At 36.2% G+C, this 18,620-nt stretch overlaps 1 protein-coding gene across 3 annotated transcripts in view; it reads right to left on the reverse strand.

Annotated features, from left to right (window-relative positions):
• MSRB3 (methionine sulfoxide reductase B3) overlaps window positions 1-18,620 on the reverse strand; it is a 164,892-nt gene that overhangs the window by 130,839 nt on the left and 15,433 nt on the right. For 2 of the 3 annotated variants that reach the window (XM_045789655.2, XM_045789654.2), the window contains exon 2: window positions 5,046-5,172. The exons of the other annotated variant lie outside the window; for it this stretch is intronic. In XM_045789655.2, the coding sequence (XP_045645611.1) occupies window positions 5,046-5,121 (76 nt within the window). In that variant the 5' untranslated portion in view covers window positions 5,122-5,172. The remainder of the gene's footprint in view (window positions 1-5,045; window positions 5,173-18,620) is intronic. 3 annotated transcript variants of the gene reach the window in all.

Consider the following 18,620-nt stretch of genomic DNA (forward strand, 5'->3'; position numbering starts at 1 on the left):
AATTCTTTTTTTTTAAAGGTAGATAAATATAACATCAGATGCCATTAATGAACTGTCGCCAGCTAACTTAGATAGTAGTTATTCTTACTTATGGATGTTGCTTTGGTGCATGTCTGTTGTAGTTCCTCTTTACAAATGGAAAATTTAAAGCATAACAAAAAACTTTAACTCGTTCCAGAGAAAAGTGATCAAAAGAGCCGGAATTCTTAATTCTCATAATAAGCATAATATGTACTTATTCCCTTCCTCAAACAGTTTATCTACCACTAAAACTCAAACTGTTTGAGAGAAAAAGTAAAAAGCTAGTCTGGATAATACACAATAAATCCATGTTGCCACTTTTTTGCTCTTTGTTTAGTTACAATGTGTTTTTTACCTACGATATCAACTGTATTGTATTAAATGCAACAAAGTGAGAAAAGAGAAGAGAAATTGTTTTTCATAATATACTCAAAAGGCAACCAAACTATGAACTTCACTTTTAATCTCCCCATGTAAAAGAGTCTCAAATAAATGTGTACTCTCTGTTATAGCTATCACTTCACCTACATGTAAACTTTCCAAATGTTTATTTATTCGTTAAACAAATATTTATTAAGTGCCAGGCATTGTGCTAAGCTCTGGAGAGTCCTAGTTATACAGACGATATCCTGTGACTTGCAAACATCATTTGCAAAATATCTCTCTTTAAGACTTCTAATTTCTACATTAGAATATTATGATATCTTTACAAACTTTACAAACCATGTGGCTCTTCAATTCATGGTGACTGTTAAGTACAACAATGAAGTCAAGTAACAACCACATATTATGTGTATAATGTTAGAGAAAAGTATAATTTATCACTGTAATTAGTACTATTTAGACAAATACTCTCACTTGGCTGAAAGCTACCATGCTATCTAGTCGAAGCTACAATTAGACTTAATTTTTATCAAGCACTGAAACTCTGTATAAAGTTGTGCTTCCTAATCCCTCCTCAGATAATGCTTCAGTCTTGATATAGTGGTAAGGAATTCTAATGTTCAAACGTGGAAAAGATTTCTGTCCTCCCACCACAACCTAGCAGATTTTTCTATAAATTCCCAGCCATTAATTAGTATTGAGTTTCCAGATTTGATTAAGCCAGAGCCAAAAGTAAAAACAAATAACAGTTAATAAAATCACAGAATCTCAGAACTGAATAGATGATCTAATTTGAATTCTTTGTTTTAAAGATAAAGAAACTGAGATCTGAAGAGGTTTACAGTCATGTTCACGGTCACACAAGTTAATGATAGGGCTGTGGTTAGGAGTTTTCTGACTCCTATCCCAGTGCTCTTTTAATATGAAATGAAACTGTTATAGGAAATTTAGAAAAAATTCTGAGAGAGAAAGAAATTAACTTTAATTACAAACATGAGTGAACCATACTCAGATGCACTTAATAAGCTCTAAATTAAAATTATGCTTTATTTAAAAATAAGAAGTAAAGGAAGCCAAAGATGAAAAATGATAGATCACTCTTTTGGGATATGGCCTTCATACAGGTCAATCCAGTTATAATCAATTTTAAGAGCCTGTTCCAATTATTTTTTAGTTCTGGAATTATTTTGTATTAAATAATACCTGAAATTAGTAGGGTACTGGCTAAGGGAGCAGAAATCTTTTTGATTTACAGAGATTTTTGTTGTAATGGGTTTTGACCAGGGAACAGTAAATTAAAGCAAGACTCCAGACTTTCACCTTAATTTCCTATATCTCCAATTTTGACCTCTTCCCTCCCTACTTATACAAAGTAATAAGGACTAGCATTCCCACTTCAACTTCACTTTTATTTTTCAAAATATAGTTTGTTTCATTACTGTTGAACTTGATTTCTTCAACATTCCTGTATTTCTAAGAATACAATTCTGTTAGAGAAATGGATGGTAATGATTTTACTAATATTCAAGTCATAAAGTGTATAAACGCTGGAAATACCAACTTTCATAATGCTTTAAAAAGTGAGTGCTTGAATGACTAAGGCATTACTGAATACTATTCTAGCCAATTCATCTATCAAACTAAAATGGATTTGCAAGCCAGAAAGACAGACACTTTGGCTTCCATCAGTACTGGATAGTAAGAATAAAAGAAACATGTATATTTATTGGACTTGCATTCTGGTTCGGCAGGATGTATAAGTAAAAGAAAGAGATAAAAACAACAGATTGAGATGATTATTTCTCAAACAGAAAGTGCATTTTTGGTTCCTATTAAAGTGAAAATAGTTAAATGAAAGATAGGACATATTTATATATTCTTAAAAGTCTACTGTACTAAGAAAATACAAAGATAGATAGATCGATGATAGATACATAGATGGATAGATGATAGATAGATAGATAGATGATAGATAGATAGATAGATAGATAGATAGATAGATAGATAGATAGAGATATCTATAGTGAACTCAGTGAACATTTATATATGGTGCTTTACTAAATCTCAGCCATTGTTCTATGCACTTTTCACATCCTAATCTATTTCACCCCACAGCTACCTTTTAGGTAAGAACTACTATTACCTCCCATCTTACAAATGAGGAAGCCAAGATACATAGCTAGTTAAGTAGCAAAACCAGACTTCAAATCAGTCAAACCCCTGAACCTCTGTGTTTAAGCACTGTACGGTAATGGTGACTGCTTAGGAATTATCAGCTTTGTTGAACTTACCCTTAAATCATTTTGATACCAAAATTTAAAGATACTTATACCTCAATTAAACAATTTCATTATGAAATCCTTCAATTCCATGATTCTAATATCTTGAGGAATACATTTATTTATTTATTTATTTATTTATTTGTTTGTTTGTTTGTTTATTTATTTATTAATATGGTGTCTCCAGAAATACGTAGGCTCCTCTGTGTATAGAAAACTCATGTTACAGAACATTACTGGTGTTCTCACACTTTGGGGCTTTTTTCAGTGGAAAACATGGTTATGTATAAACTAAATAACTTTCATAGTCCCACTGTCATATATAGTATATACTTAGGAAAAAGTTCCACATGGCGGGGACTACATTGACTGATGCTCTCTCTCAAGCTCATATACAATTCAGCAGGAAACCTCGTCAGTCTACAACCTAAAAATCTCTCAACTCCATCTCCCTTCTTTCTTTTTTTGTTTTGTTTTGGTTTTGGTTTTGGTTTTGGTTTTGAGAGAGGGAGCAGGAGAGGGGTGCAGGGAGAGGGAAAGAGAGAATCCCAAGCAGACTCCACACCCAGCATGGAGCCCAACACGGAACTCGATCTCCAGACCCTGAGATCATGACCTGATCTGAAATCAAGAGTCGGGTGCTTAACTGACTGAGCCACCCAGGCACCCCCATCCACCTTCTTTCCAAATCTACTGTAATGACCACTGCTAGGACTCTCAGCATTTCATGAGTCCCTCCAGCCTCATACTCTTCCAATGTTCTCTGTGGGGGCACTGCAGGGGCATGGCTGGCTTAGGGAGGCAAAAGAACTGAAAGAGTCATGCATTAAGCTTCATAAGCTTCTTAAGTCATCACAAAGAGACATAAAATCTATTTTTAAAAGAACAAACAAACAGATGTTTACTACTCAAATACAGCTTCAAGACAAGGGCCTTAGCCACCCTTCGAATCAAGTTGCCATCCCAGCCTTCTCATAGAAACATCTGGAACCAGCACTGACCTTCCACCATACTAAATCAATAATCCCCATAAAATGCAAATCAAGTCATGTTATTTCCCCTTCCTCCCTTCCCCAAGACTTAATTCCTTAAACATCATGTAAGGCATTTCATGATTTGGCTACCTTCCTTTCTCACCTCTTGCACTTGCCTCACCCACCCGAGCTATCCATATTAAATAACCTGCATCTCACTGACCATACTTTACTCTTTCAGGCCTTCAGGTCTTGCCCATGCTACTCCATATCCTAGAATTTTCCTTCCCACTCTTTGGCTAACTGATGTTCATAGACTGAGATTCAGCTTAAAAACTATAATCCTCCATGAAGCCCTCCTTTAAATCTCAGAGACCTTCTCTTCTTTACCAAAATCTTGCCCCTAACCCAAGAGCTAGGGCCATCCTTCTCTGAATTCCCCAAACATCCCAGGTATAAACACCTTTTATTTAGTCCTCTCACCACATGGTTCAATGGTCCTCACACAGTGCCCTTTCAACCTTGTGCTAGTGAAAGAAATCGGCTTGATCTTGTTTATCATTGCTTCACATGATGCCTGGCACACAGTTAATATTCAATGAATGTTTAATGAGTTGGAATTAAATTCTCTATACAAAACAGTAATAGAGATATGTACAGTAATAGAAAATACAAATAATATTGAAAATAATGTTCACAGAAAATATCTGACCATTGTGATTTTCATAATAAAATTAAAACATTAAATTTACGCTATAGGCACATAATGAAATTTTGGACTTTTCATGCCTCATTTGTGTACATGCTTAAAATCACATTTTTTAAAAGTATAGTGGTTCTAAATTAAGAACCAGCTGACACATGCTGATTTTATTCTGTTTATTTCATCATTGTTAAGTAGAACATCATTTCTTTTTAACTATAATAAATAAGTAACTTTATTATACTAAAGTTGTTCATTTTCATTTTTCCTTTCCCAAAGTAATGGCCACATGTGGAATGAAAAGCATTTTCATTATCCTTGAACAAGATGAATATCCTGTTTGTGCGATTTGGGGCAGTTTCTTATGAAGACTGCCAGCCTCTTACGAACATTATGATTTTCAGATGTGTAGTGTGCACTGAAGAACAAGAAGATATCATGAAATATTAGTGACAATTATAGACTGAGCAAAGAAACTGGACAATGTTTCCAAGGGTTACAAGGATTGTGGAAATGAATGTTACTCAAAGTAGAGTGGTGATTTATAACCAATTTCCGTCTTCAAATTAGGGCCCAAGTGAAAGAAAACGAAATTTAGCAAAGCATTCTGGTGTATCATTTCCTGCAGCAGAAACACCCACCCAGACCAGTGCCCTCACTAGGTACAGGACAAGAAGCAGCAACCTGAGGGAAGCCCACAGGCTCGCAGGGCTACTGGCTGGCTCTTTGTCACCAAATGCAGCAGGTTGAATGCAGACATCACTGTGATATCTTCACCAACAGAACGAGAGGCAAAGAACAGGGGCAAGAGCTGAGTAGGAGAAAAAAGAAAACAAAAACAAATTAAAACATCACAAATGTTAAACACAGTCATTGCACAATTGATGGTTACGGTTTTATCTGGAACTGAACCCATACATACAGTGGTAATAAATTTCAAATGCCTATTTTTCAGATGGTGAGCTTACTTTCAACCCAGACTTATTTATATCTTATGAATAAAATACACACAATATAAAAGTGTAATCTGCGAACACATTTTGCAAGAGGTCAGAAAAGAGACGAAGTTTGAAACATTTGAAAAGAATTAGCGTTTATGGAGTGAGTTCGTACCATGTGACAGGAACTGTCTGGGGCCCAATATACACATTGTATCATTTAATTCTTACAATAAACCTAGGAGGTAGGTTTTATCCCCCAATAATATGTGAGGAAATCGAGGCTCAAAGGTCCAAGGGCACAAAGCAAATAACCAGTGGAAAAAGGATTAGAAAACCCTGTTATATCTCACTGCAAAGCCATGTTCTTGCCTTACACCATGCTGCCTCCTTCCAGCAATTATTTGTAAATCTCCCTCCCTGGAGAAGACTGTAAAATATTGGAAGATTAAGAGATGCATTTTGTTAGAGTTTCTTTTTTCTTTTCTTTTCTTTTTGTTTTTATAGAGAACCAAATAACCTACAACTAGGAGACTTCACTTTAGAAAGTGTTAAGTTTGAGCAAAGCATAGCAAATATGAATTTTCATTCGATTTTATTTGTTATTTATGTATATGTATTATGTATATATGTATAAATTATTTATTTATAATTTCAAGGTCAATTCTGTGAATACTATTTACAACCTAACCTTAAAAAGGTAAAAATGTTTTTAAAGGTTTTGGAAATGTATCTATGTGGAAGAATCTCAAAATTGTGTCTTAAGCTTCAGAGAAAAGCTCAGGATTTTCTTAAAGTTTTGCACAATCTTTCAATTGCTAAAGATTAATGTCAAATGAAGATGGAAAAAACCTAAGCTACTACTAACTTTTAATAATTTATTTTAAACTGGCATTATAAGTGACCTTAACCACTACATGTCCAAAAATGGATGTAAAATGAATGTCTTATTCATTTCCTGGCCCTCATCCCCCCAGAATAAAAGTCTGTTCCTGGTCTCTTCTGACATCCTTGAAGAACAAACACGTAATAAACAGTAATATATTTTACCAAATCACTCTGGAGTATATCTGACAGAAATCTGCTTGTATTAACATACCTGAACTCTGACTTCTCCAAACTAAACTCACTACAAAACTAAAACATTTTTGTGTTACTCACTGGAGACAAAAGGGAGGAAGAGGGAAGGTAAGTATCACAATGCACAGCTGAAAAGAACCATTAAACATAAATAAACATGTCATTTTCACGAGTGACTGCAGAGCAGGGAAAAGAGCATTCCTTTGGAGCAGACTACCGACTAATAAAAGATCAAAGGTCTATACCTCACAACACTATAAAGAAAAATGTATTTTTTTCCTTGTGACCTTCTCTAAGAGGAATAAAGTGTGCACGATAAATGTAATTACTTAGCAAAGCTGCAGCCTCATTGTGCTCCCACAGCTGACCATAAAACGTCTTCCTACCCTGTTTCATCAACTGCTGTACCAGGCGGCCTGCGCGCCTACCGATGGCCTCAGCCATCTGGCTTGTGTCAAAGCCAGAGCACAGGAAGAAAGGGAGTGATGTCACTCTGCAGGTCAGGCAAAGAACAAAGATGCATTCTACAATTAAAAGCTGAGGGCCTCAAATACCAGGGGCCCTCCAGCGTGATATGACTGCGTGATTTAATGTCCAGGCTCTTGCATTTATTTCTACCCAAATAGCCAGGGCTCCATCTAGTGGCAAATTAGTTTTGCCCAGTTTTCTTTAAACGAGAACCCATAAAGTGTTACCTTAGCCAGCACCAAGAAAGTGTAGCAACTAAAACGATTGGTAACTTTTAGAACAGTCCAGTCTTTTTACACTGAAGAATGCAAAAAGCATGATTCATCACAATGTTCTCTACTTTAAAATCCTACAAAGCCCACATTTCACAGGCTAAGATTTGATATAACCCTAATTTTTTAATGCCTTAATCCGAATGACAGCAGAAAAAGCAGCTAAATGCATGTAAAGTGACATTACTTACACACTACTCTGAAAATATGTTGCTAAAATGGAAAGTGAAAAACAGTTCTAAAAAATGGACGCATGCATCTGGACACCTTGGTGAAACCCAACACATAATCTTATACATCAATGGACCAAAAGAATCATAGTTATTAATATGGCTCTAACATGTGATGCCAAGAGCAATCCTTCTCTAGAACAGAAAAAGAAATATCTTTATGCTGAAGTGATTTAACACAATTCGTTTTTAATGTTTTCCACTTATGTTTGCAATAAATGAAATTAAACATTTTGACAAAGTGATCTAAAACACAGAACACAAAAGATGGGGTATCACAGTGGATGTGTGTGAGCTCTGGGGTCAGATGCCCTGGGTGGGAGCCCCGGCTCTGCCCCTAACCAGTTGTGTTACCTTGGACAAACTGCTTACCCCTCAGTGCCTCAGTTCCCTCAACTCTAAAATAAGTGAATTGGTAAAAAGCACTTGGAACAACTCCTTGCACATAGTATATGCTCAGCAAACGTTAGCTATTATTATTTACATGTACAAATACTTGTTATATTTTAAAATTATATGAATTAGATATTTCTAACAGTCCATTTATACCCAATCCTATTTAGAGTCTCCAAAGACAGAATCTCTTTTAGGCCACAAAACTTACTACTCTTTAAAGCATTCCATAGTAAATTATCACCCTAACAAAAATGGCAGGATAAAGATTTCCTAAGGATAACCATTGATGAAACGCTTAGCATGTGGCAGGCACTATTCTAAGCACTTCAGTTTATTAGCTCTTTTAAGCCTGGTGGGTGGCCTTCTGAGAAGCACACGATCATTCCCCATTTTTAGATGTAGAGACGGAGGCATAGAGAGGTTAAATAACTTGACTAAAATCCTAGAGCCACTGAGGACCAGGCCCTTACGTAACTGGGCTGAATGGTTTAACAGATCTGAACACAGGCCATCGAGCTCCAGGACCAGTGCTCTTGATCATAACAAGTGGCAATGAAGAGCCTGAGGCTGGACCAACTCACTCTAAAAACTCTGATTCTGTTTCCCTACTAGATAATGAGGCTGATAATAACCATTTAATAAGGATTCAATTAATTCAAGAAGATTCTTTGAAGATTCTCTCCCTTGACACTAAGTGAAACGAGTAAGGAGTTAAGGAAGAAAAAAGTCTGAGACATTCTCAGATTTCTACATTTGCTCTTTCTGTTCCACCAGATGCAACTTCCCTTTCTCTTTCACTTTCAAAATTTTTCTCTAAACTTCTTGAATACACCTTTAGGACATCACCAAAAGATGCCTAGAATTGACTCCACTTGAATACACCAAAGCTTCAATATGTTGATAATTTCGTACTTTTGAGGCCAAAAAACCCAACATCTGCACACCCTTGCCATGCCCCGAAAAAAATTCAAGTTTCAATTTGGCAGCTTTCTTCCTTTTACACTCCCTGTGCTGCTTGGGTAAGGATCCTAGCCAGAAACAATCCTAGTCCAAAAAGAGGCAAGAGAAGCATATGCATCTGAGGGGTGACAGTCTTTGAGGAAAGAGCACCCTGTAGAAATTAGCACTGAGTTAGGACCATTCAGAAAAATCTCTAATTCTCCAAGTTTGTTCCCAACTCCCTCACTTTTGTTTTGCCTTTGACAAATGCAAATAATTGCATAGCAGAAAAACATTTATAAATAATCAACATGTTATGTTTTCAATGCCAGACACATGTCCTATGCATCTTTCTAATTTCCCAGACTATGTAGTTCATCATTTTGGAAATAATCTGGTGTTTTAAAACACTGGTTGAACAACACCTAATGAGTAGTAGCACACTATGTACTAAGAATAGAATAAGATTGGGGAGCCTGGGTGGCTCAGTCGGTTAGGCATCTGCCTTCGGCTCAGGTCATGATCCCAGGGTCCTGCCATTGAGCCCCACATCGGGCTCCCTGCTCCACAGGGAGCCTGCTTGCCGCTTCCCCTGCTTGTGCTCTCTCTCTGTGTCAAATAAATAAACAAACTCTTTTAAAAAAGAAAAAAAGAATTAGATTACATAATTGTCTAATTTTCTGATTAAAACTTTTTGATGGTTCCCCAAAACATAGTTCAGGGCTTCCCAAACGCTGTTCTGAGAAACAGGAGACACAACTTTCAAACAAGGCTGTAGTCAAATAGTTGTGGAAATGCTGCCCAATATAAAGAATCCAAGAGGCTTTCTAGTAAATACCTGCTTAACTTGTCTCAACTGGTGCCTCTCAAATGGTTTTGACCATAGAAAAACCTCCACGTCTTTCTTCATTCCATATCCTTACTCTCCTTGTCACCACTCCTAACCTCTCCCATTCTGGTCCCCATTTATGGACCAAGCATGCGATCACATCCCCTACAACAATTTTCACGGCACTGATTGTTTACCTCCCTGTCTCCCTCTTCTAGATTATATAGTTCCTAAGCAGAGGGACTTTCTCTCTCATCTTTGTATCCCAGTACCTGGCACCCAACAGCCATGATGTACTGAGCGAAAGAATGACTACATATGTGACTGACCCCATGGATCACCATTTCCCCCCACCTTGTCATCTCTACCATCTCAACTGCTAATGGTGTTTAAAGGTGATAATTTGAACTAAAACCAGTTGGTTCTTTCACAAGAATTAGCAGTTCCTATAAAGAGCTGGGAAGTTGAAAATGCAATCTGACTTGAGATCCAAAGATAATTCAAATGCCTTATTTTGGTAAAAAATTTTTACTTCTCCATCTTCCCCCCACCCCCACAACTCTGCCATCCAAAAATCTGACTAAAATTAGTTTGTTGGTTTTTGGTTTGAGTTTATTTTTATTTCCTTTTACTTGTTTCCTTGCAGTTGAACAATAAATTGCCAAAGAAAGATGGTATACACAGGGAATCCGGAGAACTCACAAAGTTGGTAATTAGCTCCAGAATAAATGAGCTGATTGTCCTAGTGGATTTAAAGTGTCAAACCTAAAGGTCAAATCTCTTTCCAATAAATGCCAAAGGAATGTCTACATCAGTGGTTTTCCACAGGCTAGTAAAATATCCCCCGATAACCACTGGGGTCAAAAGAGAGCTGACAAATTTGAATTTTGTCAAATAAGGACAAAATAAAAACAAAGAGCCACAAGCCCTAATCTCACCAGAGATTTTCTTTTCTTTCAGAAAAGAAAGCCTGTTAACACCAAGAACAAGGAAAACAATTTCTGAGCAGGATATATTTAGTTTTCTGGGGAAATTTTTTCATTATTGTCTTTCTCATTTCATTATGAAAAGAAGAAACTATCATGGGCCAGCATTTGGGAACTACTAATCTAAATGTCTACTATGAAGTTCTATAAAAATACTGTTCTTATCAGCACAGTGCCTAGTACAGTTATGTTCAACTAATGTTTGTTGAATGTGCAATTAGTCATTTACTTCTTGCAGCCAACAGGCCATTAGCTAGAATTGGGCATCCCTTTTGTTAAGCAAAGATCTGTTTGTATTTGTTATAAGAAACAGCCAGAACTCTGGTTATTAGGAATTCTAAATCAATCTTCCAAGCCATTTAAAGATCACACTTTTAGGAATTTATAAAAGCTACTCAGTTCATCTATATAAGTTCTTGTGGAAAACAATGTATTAAGAGCAGATGAATATGCAAAAATGTAAGATATAGTCTGTGCCATCAAAAAATACACTAGCCTAGATGGAAACATAACACAGGCCCTAAATGCCTTAATTGAGGTAGAAATAAAGTACATGGAATTGCAGGGAAAGAAATATTGCTTCCAACTTTGGGAGAGGGAGTGGCAGGAATATGGGGGTGTTGGGAACCAAAGAAAAGCTGCATAAAGAACTTTAAAAAAAAAAAATATATATATATATATATATATATATCTGGGGTTAGCCATTTTTTAACTTTTGATCTCAAGATCTCTTTACACTCCTAAAAACTATCAAGGACTCAAGATGTCTTTTGTTTATATGGTTATACCTATCAATATTTACTATAGTGACAATTAGAACTGAGTAATTTAAAAATATTTGCTTATTCCATTAAAAACAACAATAAAAATACATATTTTAAATGACATTTTTAGTGAAAAATAACTGTATTATCCAAAACATGAGTTCTTACTTCTGTGAATCTCTTTTATATCTGATTTAACAAAAAAACAACGGGATTCTCATGTCTACTTCGGCATTCAATCTGTTGCCGATAAATTGTTTTGGTTTAACTATATATACAAATAAAATCTTGCCTCACTCAGGTAAGTTCTTAGAAAAGGGAGGAATAGTTTCATAACTTTTTCAGAGAATTGTAGATATTCTTCTTTGAGACTATACCAAAACTCAACAAATGATAGTCTGAAACTATTATCAATAAACTTTTCATACAATTACATTAAAGCTCAATGATCTATCTTGCGTTTTGAATGGATCTTCTAACTTTGCATGATTTGTTACATCATGCAAAGTTGATTTAAAAAATATTGGTTCACTGGATTATGCAGATCTTTCATAAGTTGACACATTCATTATCAATATCAAAAATCATATTCATTAATATCACCACCGATCTCATCAGAAAAGTCTTTTAAGTATTGAGAAGCTGTCAAGCAAGAGCTCACAGAGGTAAACATAAGTTTTCCAAAATTCTGCTTTTTACCTTGCAAGCTCGAATTTACCATTGCCAACAAATACTGCAGGTGTTTTCCTTAAAGTGACAGAATCACTTCAATCATTAAGAAAATGCATGCCAAATATCCTAGTCTAAATAACCACAGTTTGTCTGTTGGTCATTCCATCAAGTAAGATGGTGTTTCAAACAATCACAGAAGAGCTTTGCCTGGAGACAACCACTGTTCTTTGGTATGTAGAAGCCCTTTATAAAAGTGTATTTCCCATTACTTCACACAGAATGTTACAAAGACATGTACTCAAGATCAAGATTTAATAACATTAATATAAATGTTACTACTTCATCAAGGACATTCTTATGTGAAAGTGGCTTCCCCCCCCCGCCACGTGTATGTTAATAAAGAACAGAATGACTACTAATAAAGTTTGTTGCCACTACCTTGATTCATACTAAGACACCAGCAATGTTACCCACTTTTGCTTTTCCAACATCGGTGCAAGCGTCAACACAATGAAAAGGGAAAATAATGTCTTAGTATTGTATGAAAATAGTTTTCACTTTGCAATTCCCTTGAAAGGGTCTCAGAGACTCTAAGGTTCCTCAGCCCACACTTTAAGAACTGCTAGTCACATCGCTTTGCACATAGCCAGCACAGTAAGTAGTCAATAAACATTTGTGGAATAAATGAACATGAACAGAGAAACACGTGTATAATTTATCCCACAGTGTTTAAGAAACAACAAATGATTAGAAAATAGTATTAGTAGTGTCTTTAGACTTTTTACTACTTCTCGAGGTGATTAGTACATTTCCTATCTCATCTAGTCTGTGGACAAATGCAAAATTTTAAATTATTTTATCAAAGGGAAGAGGACAGTGATGACAGATTTCTGAAAGTAACAATCAGAAGGCTACAAATCCAATTTTCTCAGCACCAATCTTTGAAATACACAAAACTATATGTTCTACTAAGGGACAAGAAAACAAATTCTGAATTAGTGTTATAGCTAGAAAAGGAAAATTAACTTGTTGATAAATTCACTCAACATTTCTGAATCTATATCATGTACATGGTACTATTAATTCATGTAAGTTTTACCAATAAAAACTTGCAAGTAGAATAACCAAAGAATTAGACCTTTTGGAAATGTTTGAGACTAACAGAATTGTATCATTAAATAGATTTAGAACTAGAAAAAAAAAATCTTTGGAGAACACCTAATACATCAATTTTTGAACACGAAGTTACCACCCACCACAGGTAAAATATTATTTACGAGGTGTTTCACAAGTAATTTGTTAAAAATTAAAACTTTAGATGCCCAAGTATGAAAATACGGTTTTTAAGAAAACAACTAGGATGTATTTAGAGTTACCTCTTTAACAATGTCACCCTCATTTTGTTTTCTGACATGAATTCTTGAGTGGGAGAGAGGAGAGTGGAGTTAGAACTCACACCAGGAATGTGCAGCCTAGACCATCTGTTCCTCAAGTCTATAATCACAATCTGCCGTATGACTGTATGTTGCTCATGAAATATCACCCATCATGTGTATCTCAGTGGAAAAAAAGTGGGAGAAACAATGAACTGATCCAAACCTCTTATCTTGTAAACAGCAAAACAGAGATAAAGAGACTTCTCAAAGGTCAGACAGCCAGCTGGAGAAAATACTAGGCTAAAATCCCTCTTGTCTACATACTGCAGGCTCCCCATTTTCTTTATTATTCACTTCACATAAAAGGTAGCAAAAGGACATAAAGAACTGACAATGCAAAAGTTACACTGTGTCAATTAGGATACACCAACAGTATAATTAAAATAGGATTATGGACAAAAGTCCATCTTCTGAAAGCTAATAGTAACGTTACTAAATGCTATTTTTTTCAGGATTCCTGTTTTGAAAAGCATCTAGTTAAATACAGGGATTTATTCACTCTCACGGTAATATTGTATGACTTCTATCTCCAATATAAAACACAAATCTTTTTCTTCTAAAACGTACATTGATTTCACAGTTCAAAGCTTCTACATTATATATGTGTTTCATCTAAAAATTCTTTAATATTTAAAAAGTGCCAACAACAAGAAAGCAAAACCCACATAAATCATGTTTGATTACCACAAAAAAATGCCTTCAGAATTTTTCAGTAGGACTGTTTCATTTTGTGTTTACACAGTACAGTTTTGTTTTGCTTTTCTAGTACTTGAGTTCAAATTCAAAGTTTCTCACTGACTAGTTGGGTTTCATTTGAAGTTTTGCTCTGAGCTTCAGAAATCTCAGCTGTAAACTTGGAGTTTGTAACAGCTTCCTTGCAAGACTGCTACTAGAGGGGCCCTGGCACGGACATCACCAAAATACTACTACTATTCCTTCCTTAAGTAACATTCTCTACTGATTATTTGTTAATACCCCCCCCCATTGAATTTGCAGAACTGAATGTCACTGTCGCCCCACGACATTTTATACTGTTGACTCTCCTTATTGAAAACATTCTTCATTTGACTTTTTCTATGATACTACACAGTATCGTTTTCTTCCTCCCTTTCCGGAAATCACTTCTCTACCTCACGCCATTTTGCTTCTGATTTTCAGACTGATTATGCTCCAGAGCTACCCCTTCAGTGCCTTCAGTATTTCTCACAATTGAATCTCTTCCTTACAGGTCTCACCTCCTCTTACAACTTCCGCCATGTAAAGATCTGACTCCAACACGGAATCCAGCTCTAGTGCTGCATCTTCTAATATCTATTGCATAACATCCAATTTGCATTTGCACACTGTGTTCTAATTTCCAGGCACTTTCAAACACATGATAATATAGTCTTATATAGCTTATAAGAAAGAATCTTTAGTGGCACTTCAAAATATTATTCAAATATTTCGTATGCATACATCTTACTTGATATTACTATTAATGATAATGACTTTTGAGCACCTGCACCAGGTGATTCTGTATGTGGTTATATATCACTTAATCCTCCTGTCGACCCTGAGGGAAGTATTCCTATATATTGTAGATTCATGCTATTTGCCCAACATTTCTGGCTCTCTGTTTTTCAGGCAAGTTAGGAACACACTTCCTGGCCCCTGTGACTGAGTGAGACCACGACATTAGTTCTGGGCAATAGGTTGTGAATATAAATGATAATGTGTGTCACTTCTAAGCCACAGTACTTAATTGTTGCTGTGAGAATCTCCAGAACTTTCTTTCCCTCTCCAAGAGTGATCAGCAATGTTCTATAATTAGACATTGGCTGTTTTATTAACCATGATCCTGGAGTAAGAAGACATGGGGCAGAGTCCCTCATCTGACAATGAACACGCAGTACAAGCAAGAAATAAACCTTCAGTGTTTTAAGCCATTGGGATTTGGGGATTATGTGTTCCAGCAGAATCTCAGGTTCAGAGAAAAAATTGCTTGAGGTCATAGGGCCAGTAAATGATGGAGTCAGAATTTGAACTGAAGTCTGTGTTAATCTCTTCTACCACATGAAAAATTCCCCAAGGGCAGGGACTTTTGTGGGCCAGACTGTTGTCCTTGTTTGGGAAAATAACAGGGTCTGGAAGGATGAGAAGTCCAATGTCAAAGACAACGAGACCACCTCGAAGAGCCCAGAATCTCTCTCATTAGTCATCCCTTCTATTCCTAAATACCCCAAAGAGATTCTGACCTTGGTCAGAAAACATGGTTCTCTTCTCATATTCAGACATTAAAAGCTAGGAGAGACCTACTTCACCTTGGATCATCTGGAGATAACAAACCCGTCCCAACCCTTCAAGACTAAAGCTTTCACTCAGCTGCAAAACTAACTGAGTAGTTCCCAGTCACAAAATGACTGAAAGCTCCCTGAACATTCACCATATTCAGTGCTGCTTCTCTTACTGAATAAACAAGTCAGTGCCCAGATTCCAGACTTTAGAAATAGAGTGCCCTGATTTTAATCAATCTATGAAAAACTAAGAAGAAAAAACAACCCATTTGCCATGATGCTAGAAAAATGTATATCCTTTCTGGTGGAACAGAGATCACTGAACCTAAGGAGAAAGAACTACAGCAATAGCTCACTTTTTTGACCTGAAAGTAAATAGTAAGTAAACAATAGCTATAGAATTAACAATATGCACTTTTAAAGACCACCTAGATGCAGAGATTTGGCTGTGGCTTCAGAAGAGAAGGTAAACACTAGTAACATCACATTTAAAAACAAAAAGAAAAGCTATGTAGCTAACAAAATGTACAAAGGGCCAGAAAGAAAGGTAGAGGAAAGGGTAGAGTATCAGGACCCTCATCTTATTAAGTAGTGTTAGGAGATACTAACTAGACTAGAAAATGCTAATTGACTCTTAGAATCCATTCTTTCTTCTTTGTGTTATTAATAGAACCCTCTGAAATTTTAGCTGAATATACAGCTACATTTCTTAGCCTCCCTTGCTGAGACCATGATACTCAGGTTTGGCCAAAGGAACACAAGCCGAGAAAGTTCCAATCACCTCCTCTACAGACAAAATCACTACTTCAGCCATCCTCTTCCTCTGGGAAACGGCAACGGTAGCATCATGCCTGGACCCTGAGATAGAAGTTACTTGAGGGAAAAAACGGACGTAACAGGTCATGAAACAAAGCTATTCCAATCCATCCAACGGTGGGCTATTACCTACCATGGGCTACTGTGCGAGAAAAATAAACAGCAGCTTATGTAAGTTCCTCTCCTTGGAATCTTTGTCACAACTGCTTGGCAGGTAACCTATCAAAAGCTGATGAGCAAGTATTTATTGTTACAAAAGTGAACAACAGGGAAATTTAAAAGTCAACAGAACAGTAAGCAGTAGTAGACAGACTAGAGAAGAAAGAGCAGAGATAGACCCTTACTTTTCATGACTGGATATCATATAAAATAGATGAATCAAGAAGTAGTGCTATAACTATATTGACTAAAATTAGGGAACTACCAGAATGATTTAAAAACATTACTCCAGAAGAGTGAAACAGAGATGGGGAGGGGTGGAGTTGGAGGCGGTTGCTTTTCATCTTAAGTTCCCATGTACCAAGAACCATGTACAGGTTTTTCATAAAAATAAAGCTTATACGTGCAAAAAAGATAGAATGCCTCAAGACAGACCGTTTCATCTAAAGAAAAACTTGCTAATGTGGGCTGACTAAATCCTACGCCTGGGTCTATAAACTACAGTATCTATATCTATCACTACAAGACTATTTTTAATGAGTTGATTATAAGCTCTAAAAATACGTGTCCTTAAATCATGTTTCAAATATTTTAAGTTAGAACTTTGCCACCATTCCAGGAAAACAGAAAGCGTTAGCACTGGAAACTGCAAATAAATATTTGTTCTTGTACCAGAATTTTAGCATTCCTCCCTCCAAGTTTACTTTCCGTTACAGAAAGTAAGAAAACTATGAAATAAAATTCTCATGATGGTATGCATTGTGGCTTGAATCTGATAGAGCAGATAAAGGAAAAGTTTTATGAAAATGGACTCCTTCTGTTACACTGAAAGATAAATCGTAATGGCCTCCATCAACTATCCTTTGAGATCATGTTGGCCTTGGGAGAGAAGAGAAGCCATGAATGAGATCATATAGTGAAAGAAATAAAATATTTTGCAAAATGTTCTTTCTACTTTGTCCCTCAGTGGGTTTTTTTTTTTTAATTAATTTTAGGTGATTAAATCATGTTTTAAAAAGAATTTGGGGGGTGCCTGGCTGGCTCAGTTGGTTAAGCATCGCACTCTTGATCTCAGCTCACAGTCATGAGTTCAAGCCCTGCTCTGGGCTCCACGCTGGGTGTGGAGCCTACTTTAAAAAAAGAAGGAAGAGAAGGAGAAGGAGAATTTGGGTATTCCACATGCATCTCAAACTATTCATTTGTTTGTTTGTCTCTTTACCAATTTATTATTGGTAAACTCGATTTGTTTCCTTCTTCACTAAATTTATTATTCTTTCTGTATTCCTGATCCTGTTAAAAACTACTCCCAGCCACTCAACTTCAAATCTGGGAGTCATCCTCAATCATTTTCTATTTTAACCATTCATATCCAATTGACACTAAGTGCTGTCAGATTTATTTCCAAGATATTGCTCAAATACATCCTTTTCTTTTTATCTTTCATCTAAAATACAGTAATGGCCTCTTACTGGTCTTTCTGCCTCTAACCTGACTTCCCTCACATCCACCCTCCCTACTGCTGCAAAAGTGCTTTGTCCTAGTTCTGACCATGTCAATAACCCTGCTTCATGTGCTTTCATGTTCATTAGCACCTACAGGGGAAAATTCAACCAATCTCTTCTGGCATTCAAGACTTACCAGGTTCGCTTCTCTTCCTACTTGCATAACTTCAGTCATCAATCCTCCCTAGTATACTATATGCTTCATGAGCTCTCTTGTTCTTTACTTTGTCTCTAGTATCTCACACAGCAAATAACCCTGAGGAGGCATTCAATAAGTATATTTTGAATAAATAAATATTCTGATGATAGCCAACTCTTTATGATTTCCCACACACCTTTTCTACTCTCACCATACCACCCATATATTTTTTAACCTCCAAGACCCAGTTTAAATATCATCTCCTCTGGGAAACTTTCCCTTACAGCTGTTCCCCCACACCCCTCTCCTCATCCCTTCCATTAGAAAATGAATCAATTGTTCTATTATTTCCTACTT

This window comes from Ursus americanus, chromosome 17 (genome assembly GCF_024610735.1).
Source record: "Ursus americanus isolate L20-20 chromosome 17, mUrsAme1.1.p, whole genome shotgun sequence".
Classification (NCBI taxonomy): Eukaryota; Metazoa; Chordata; class Mammalia; order Carnivora; family Ursidae; genus Ursus; species Ursus americanus.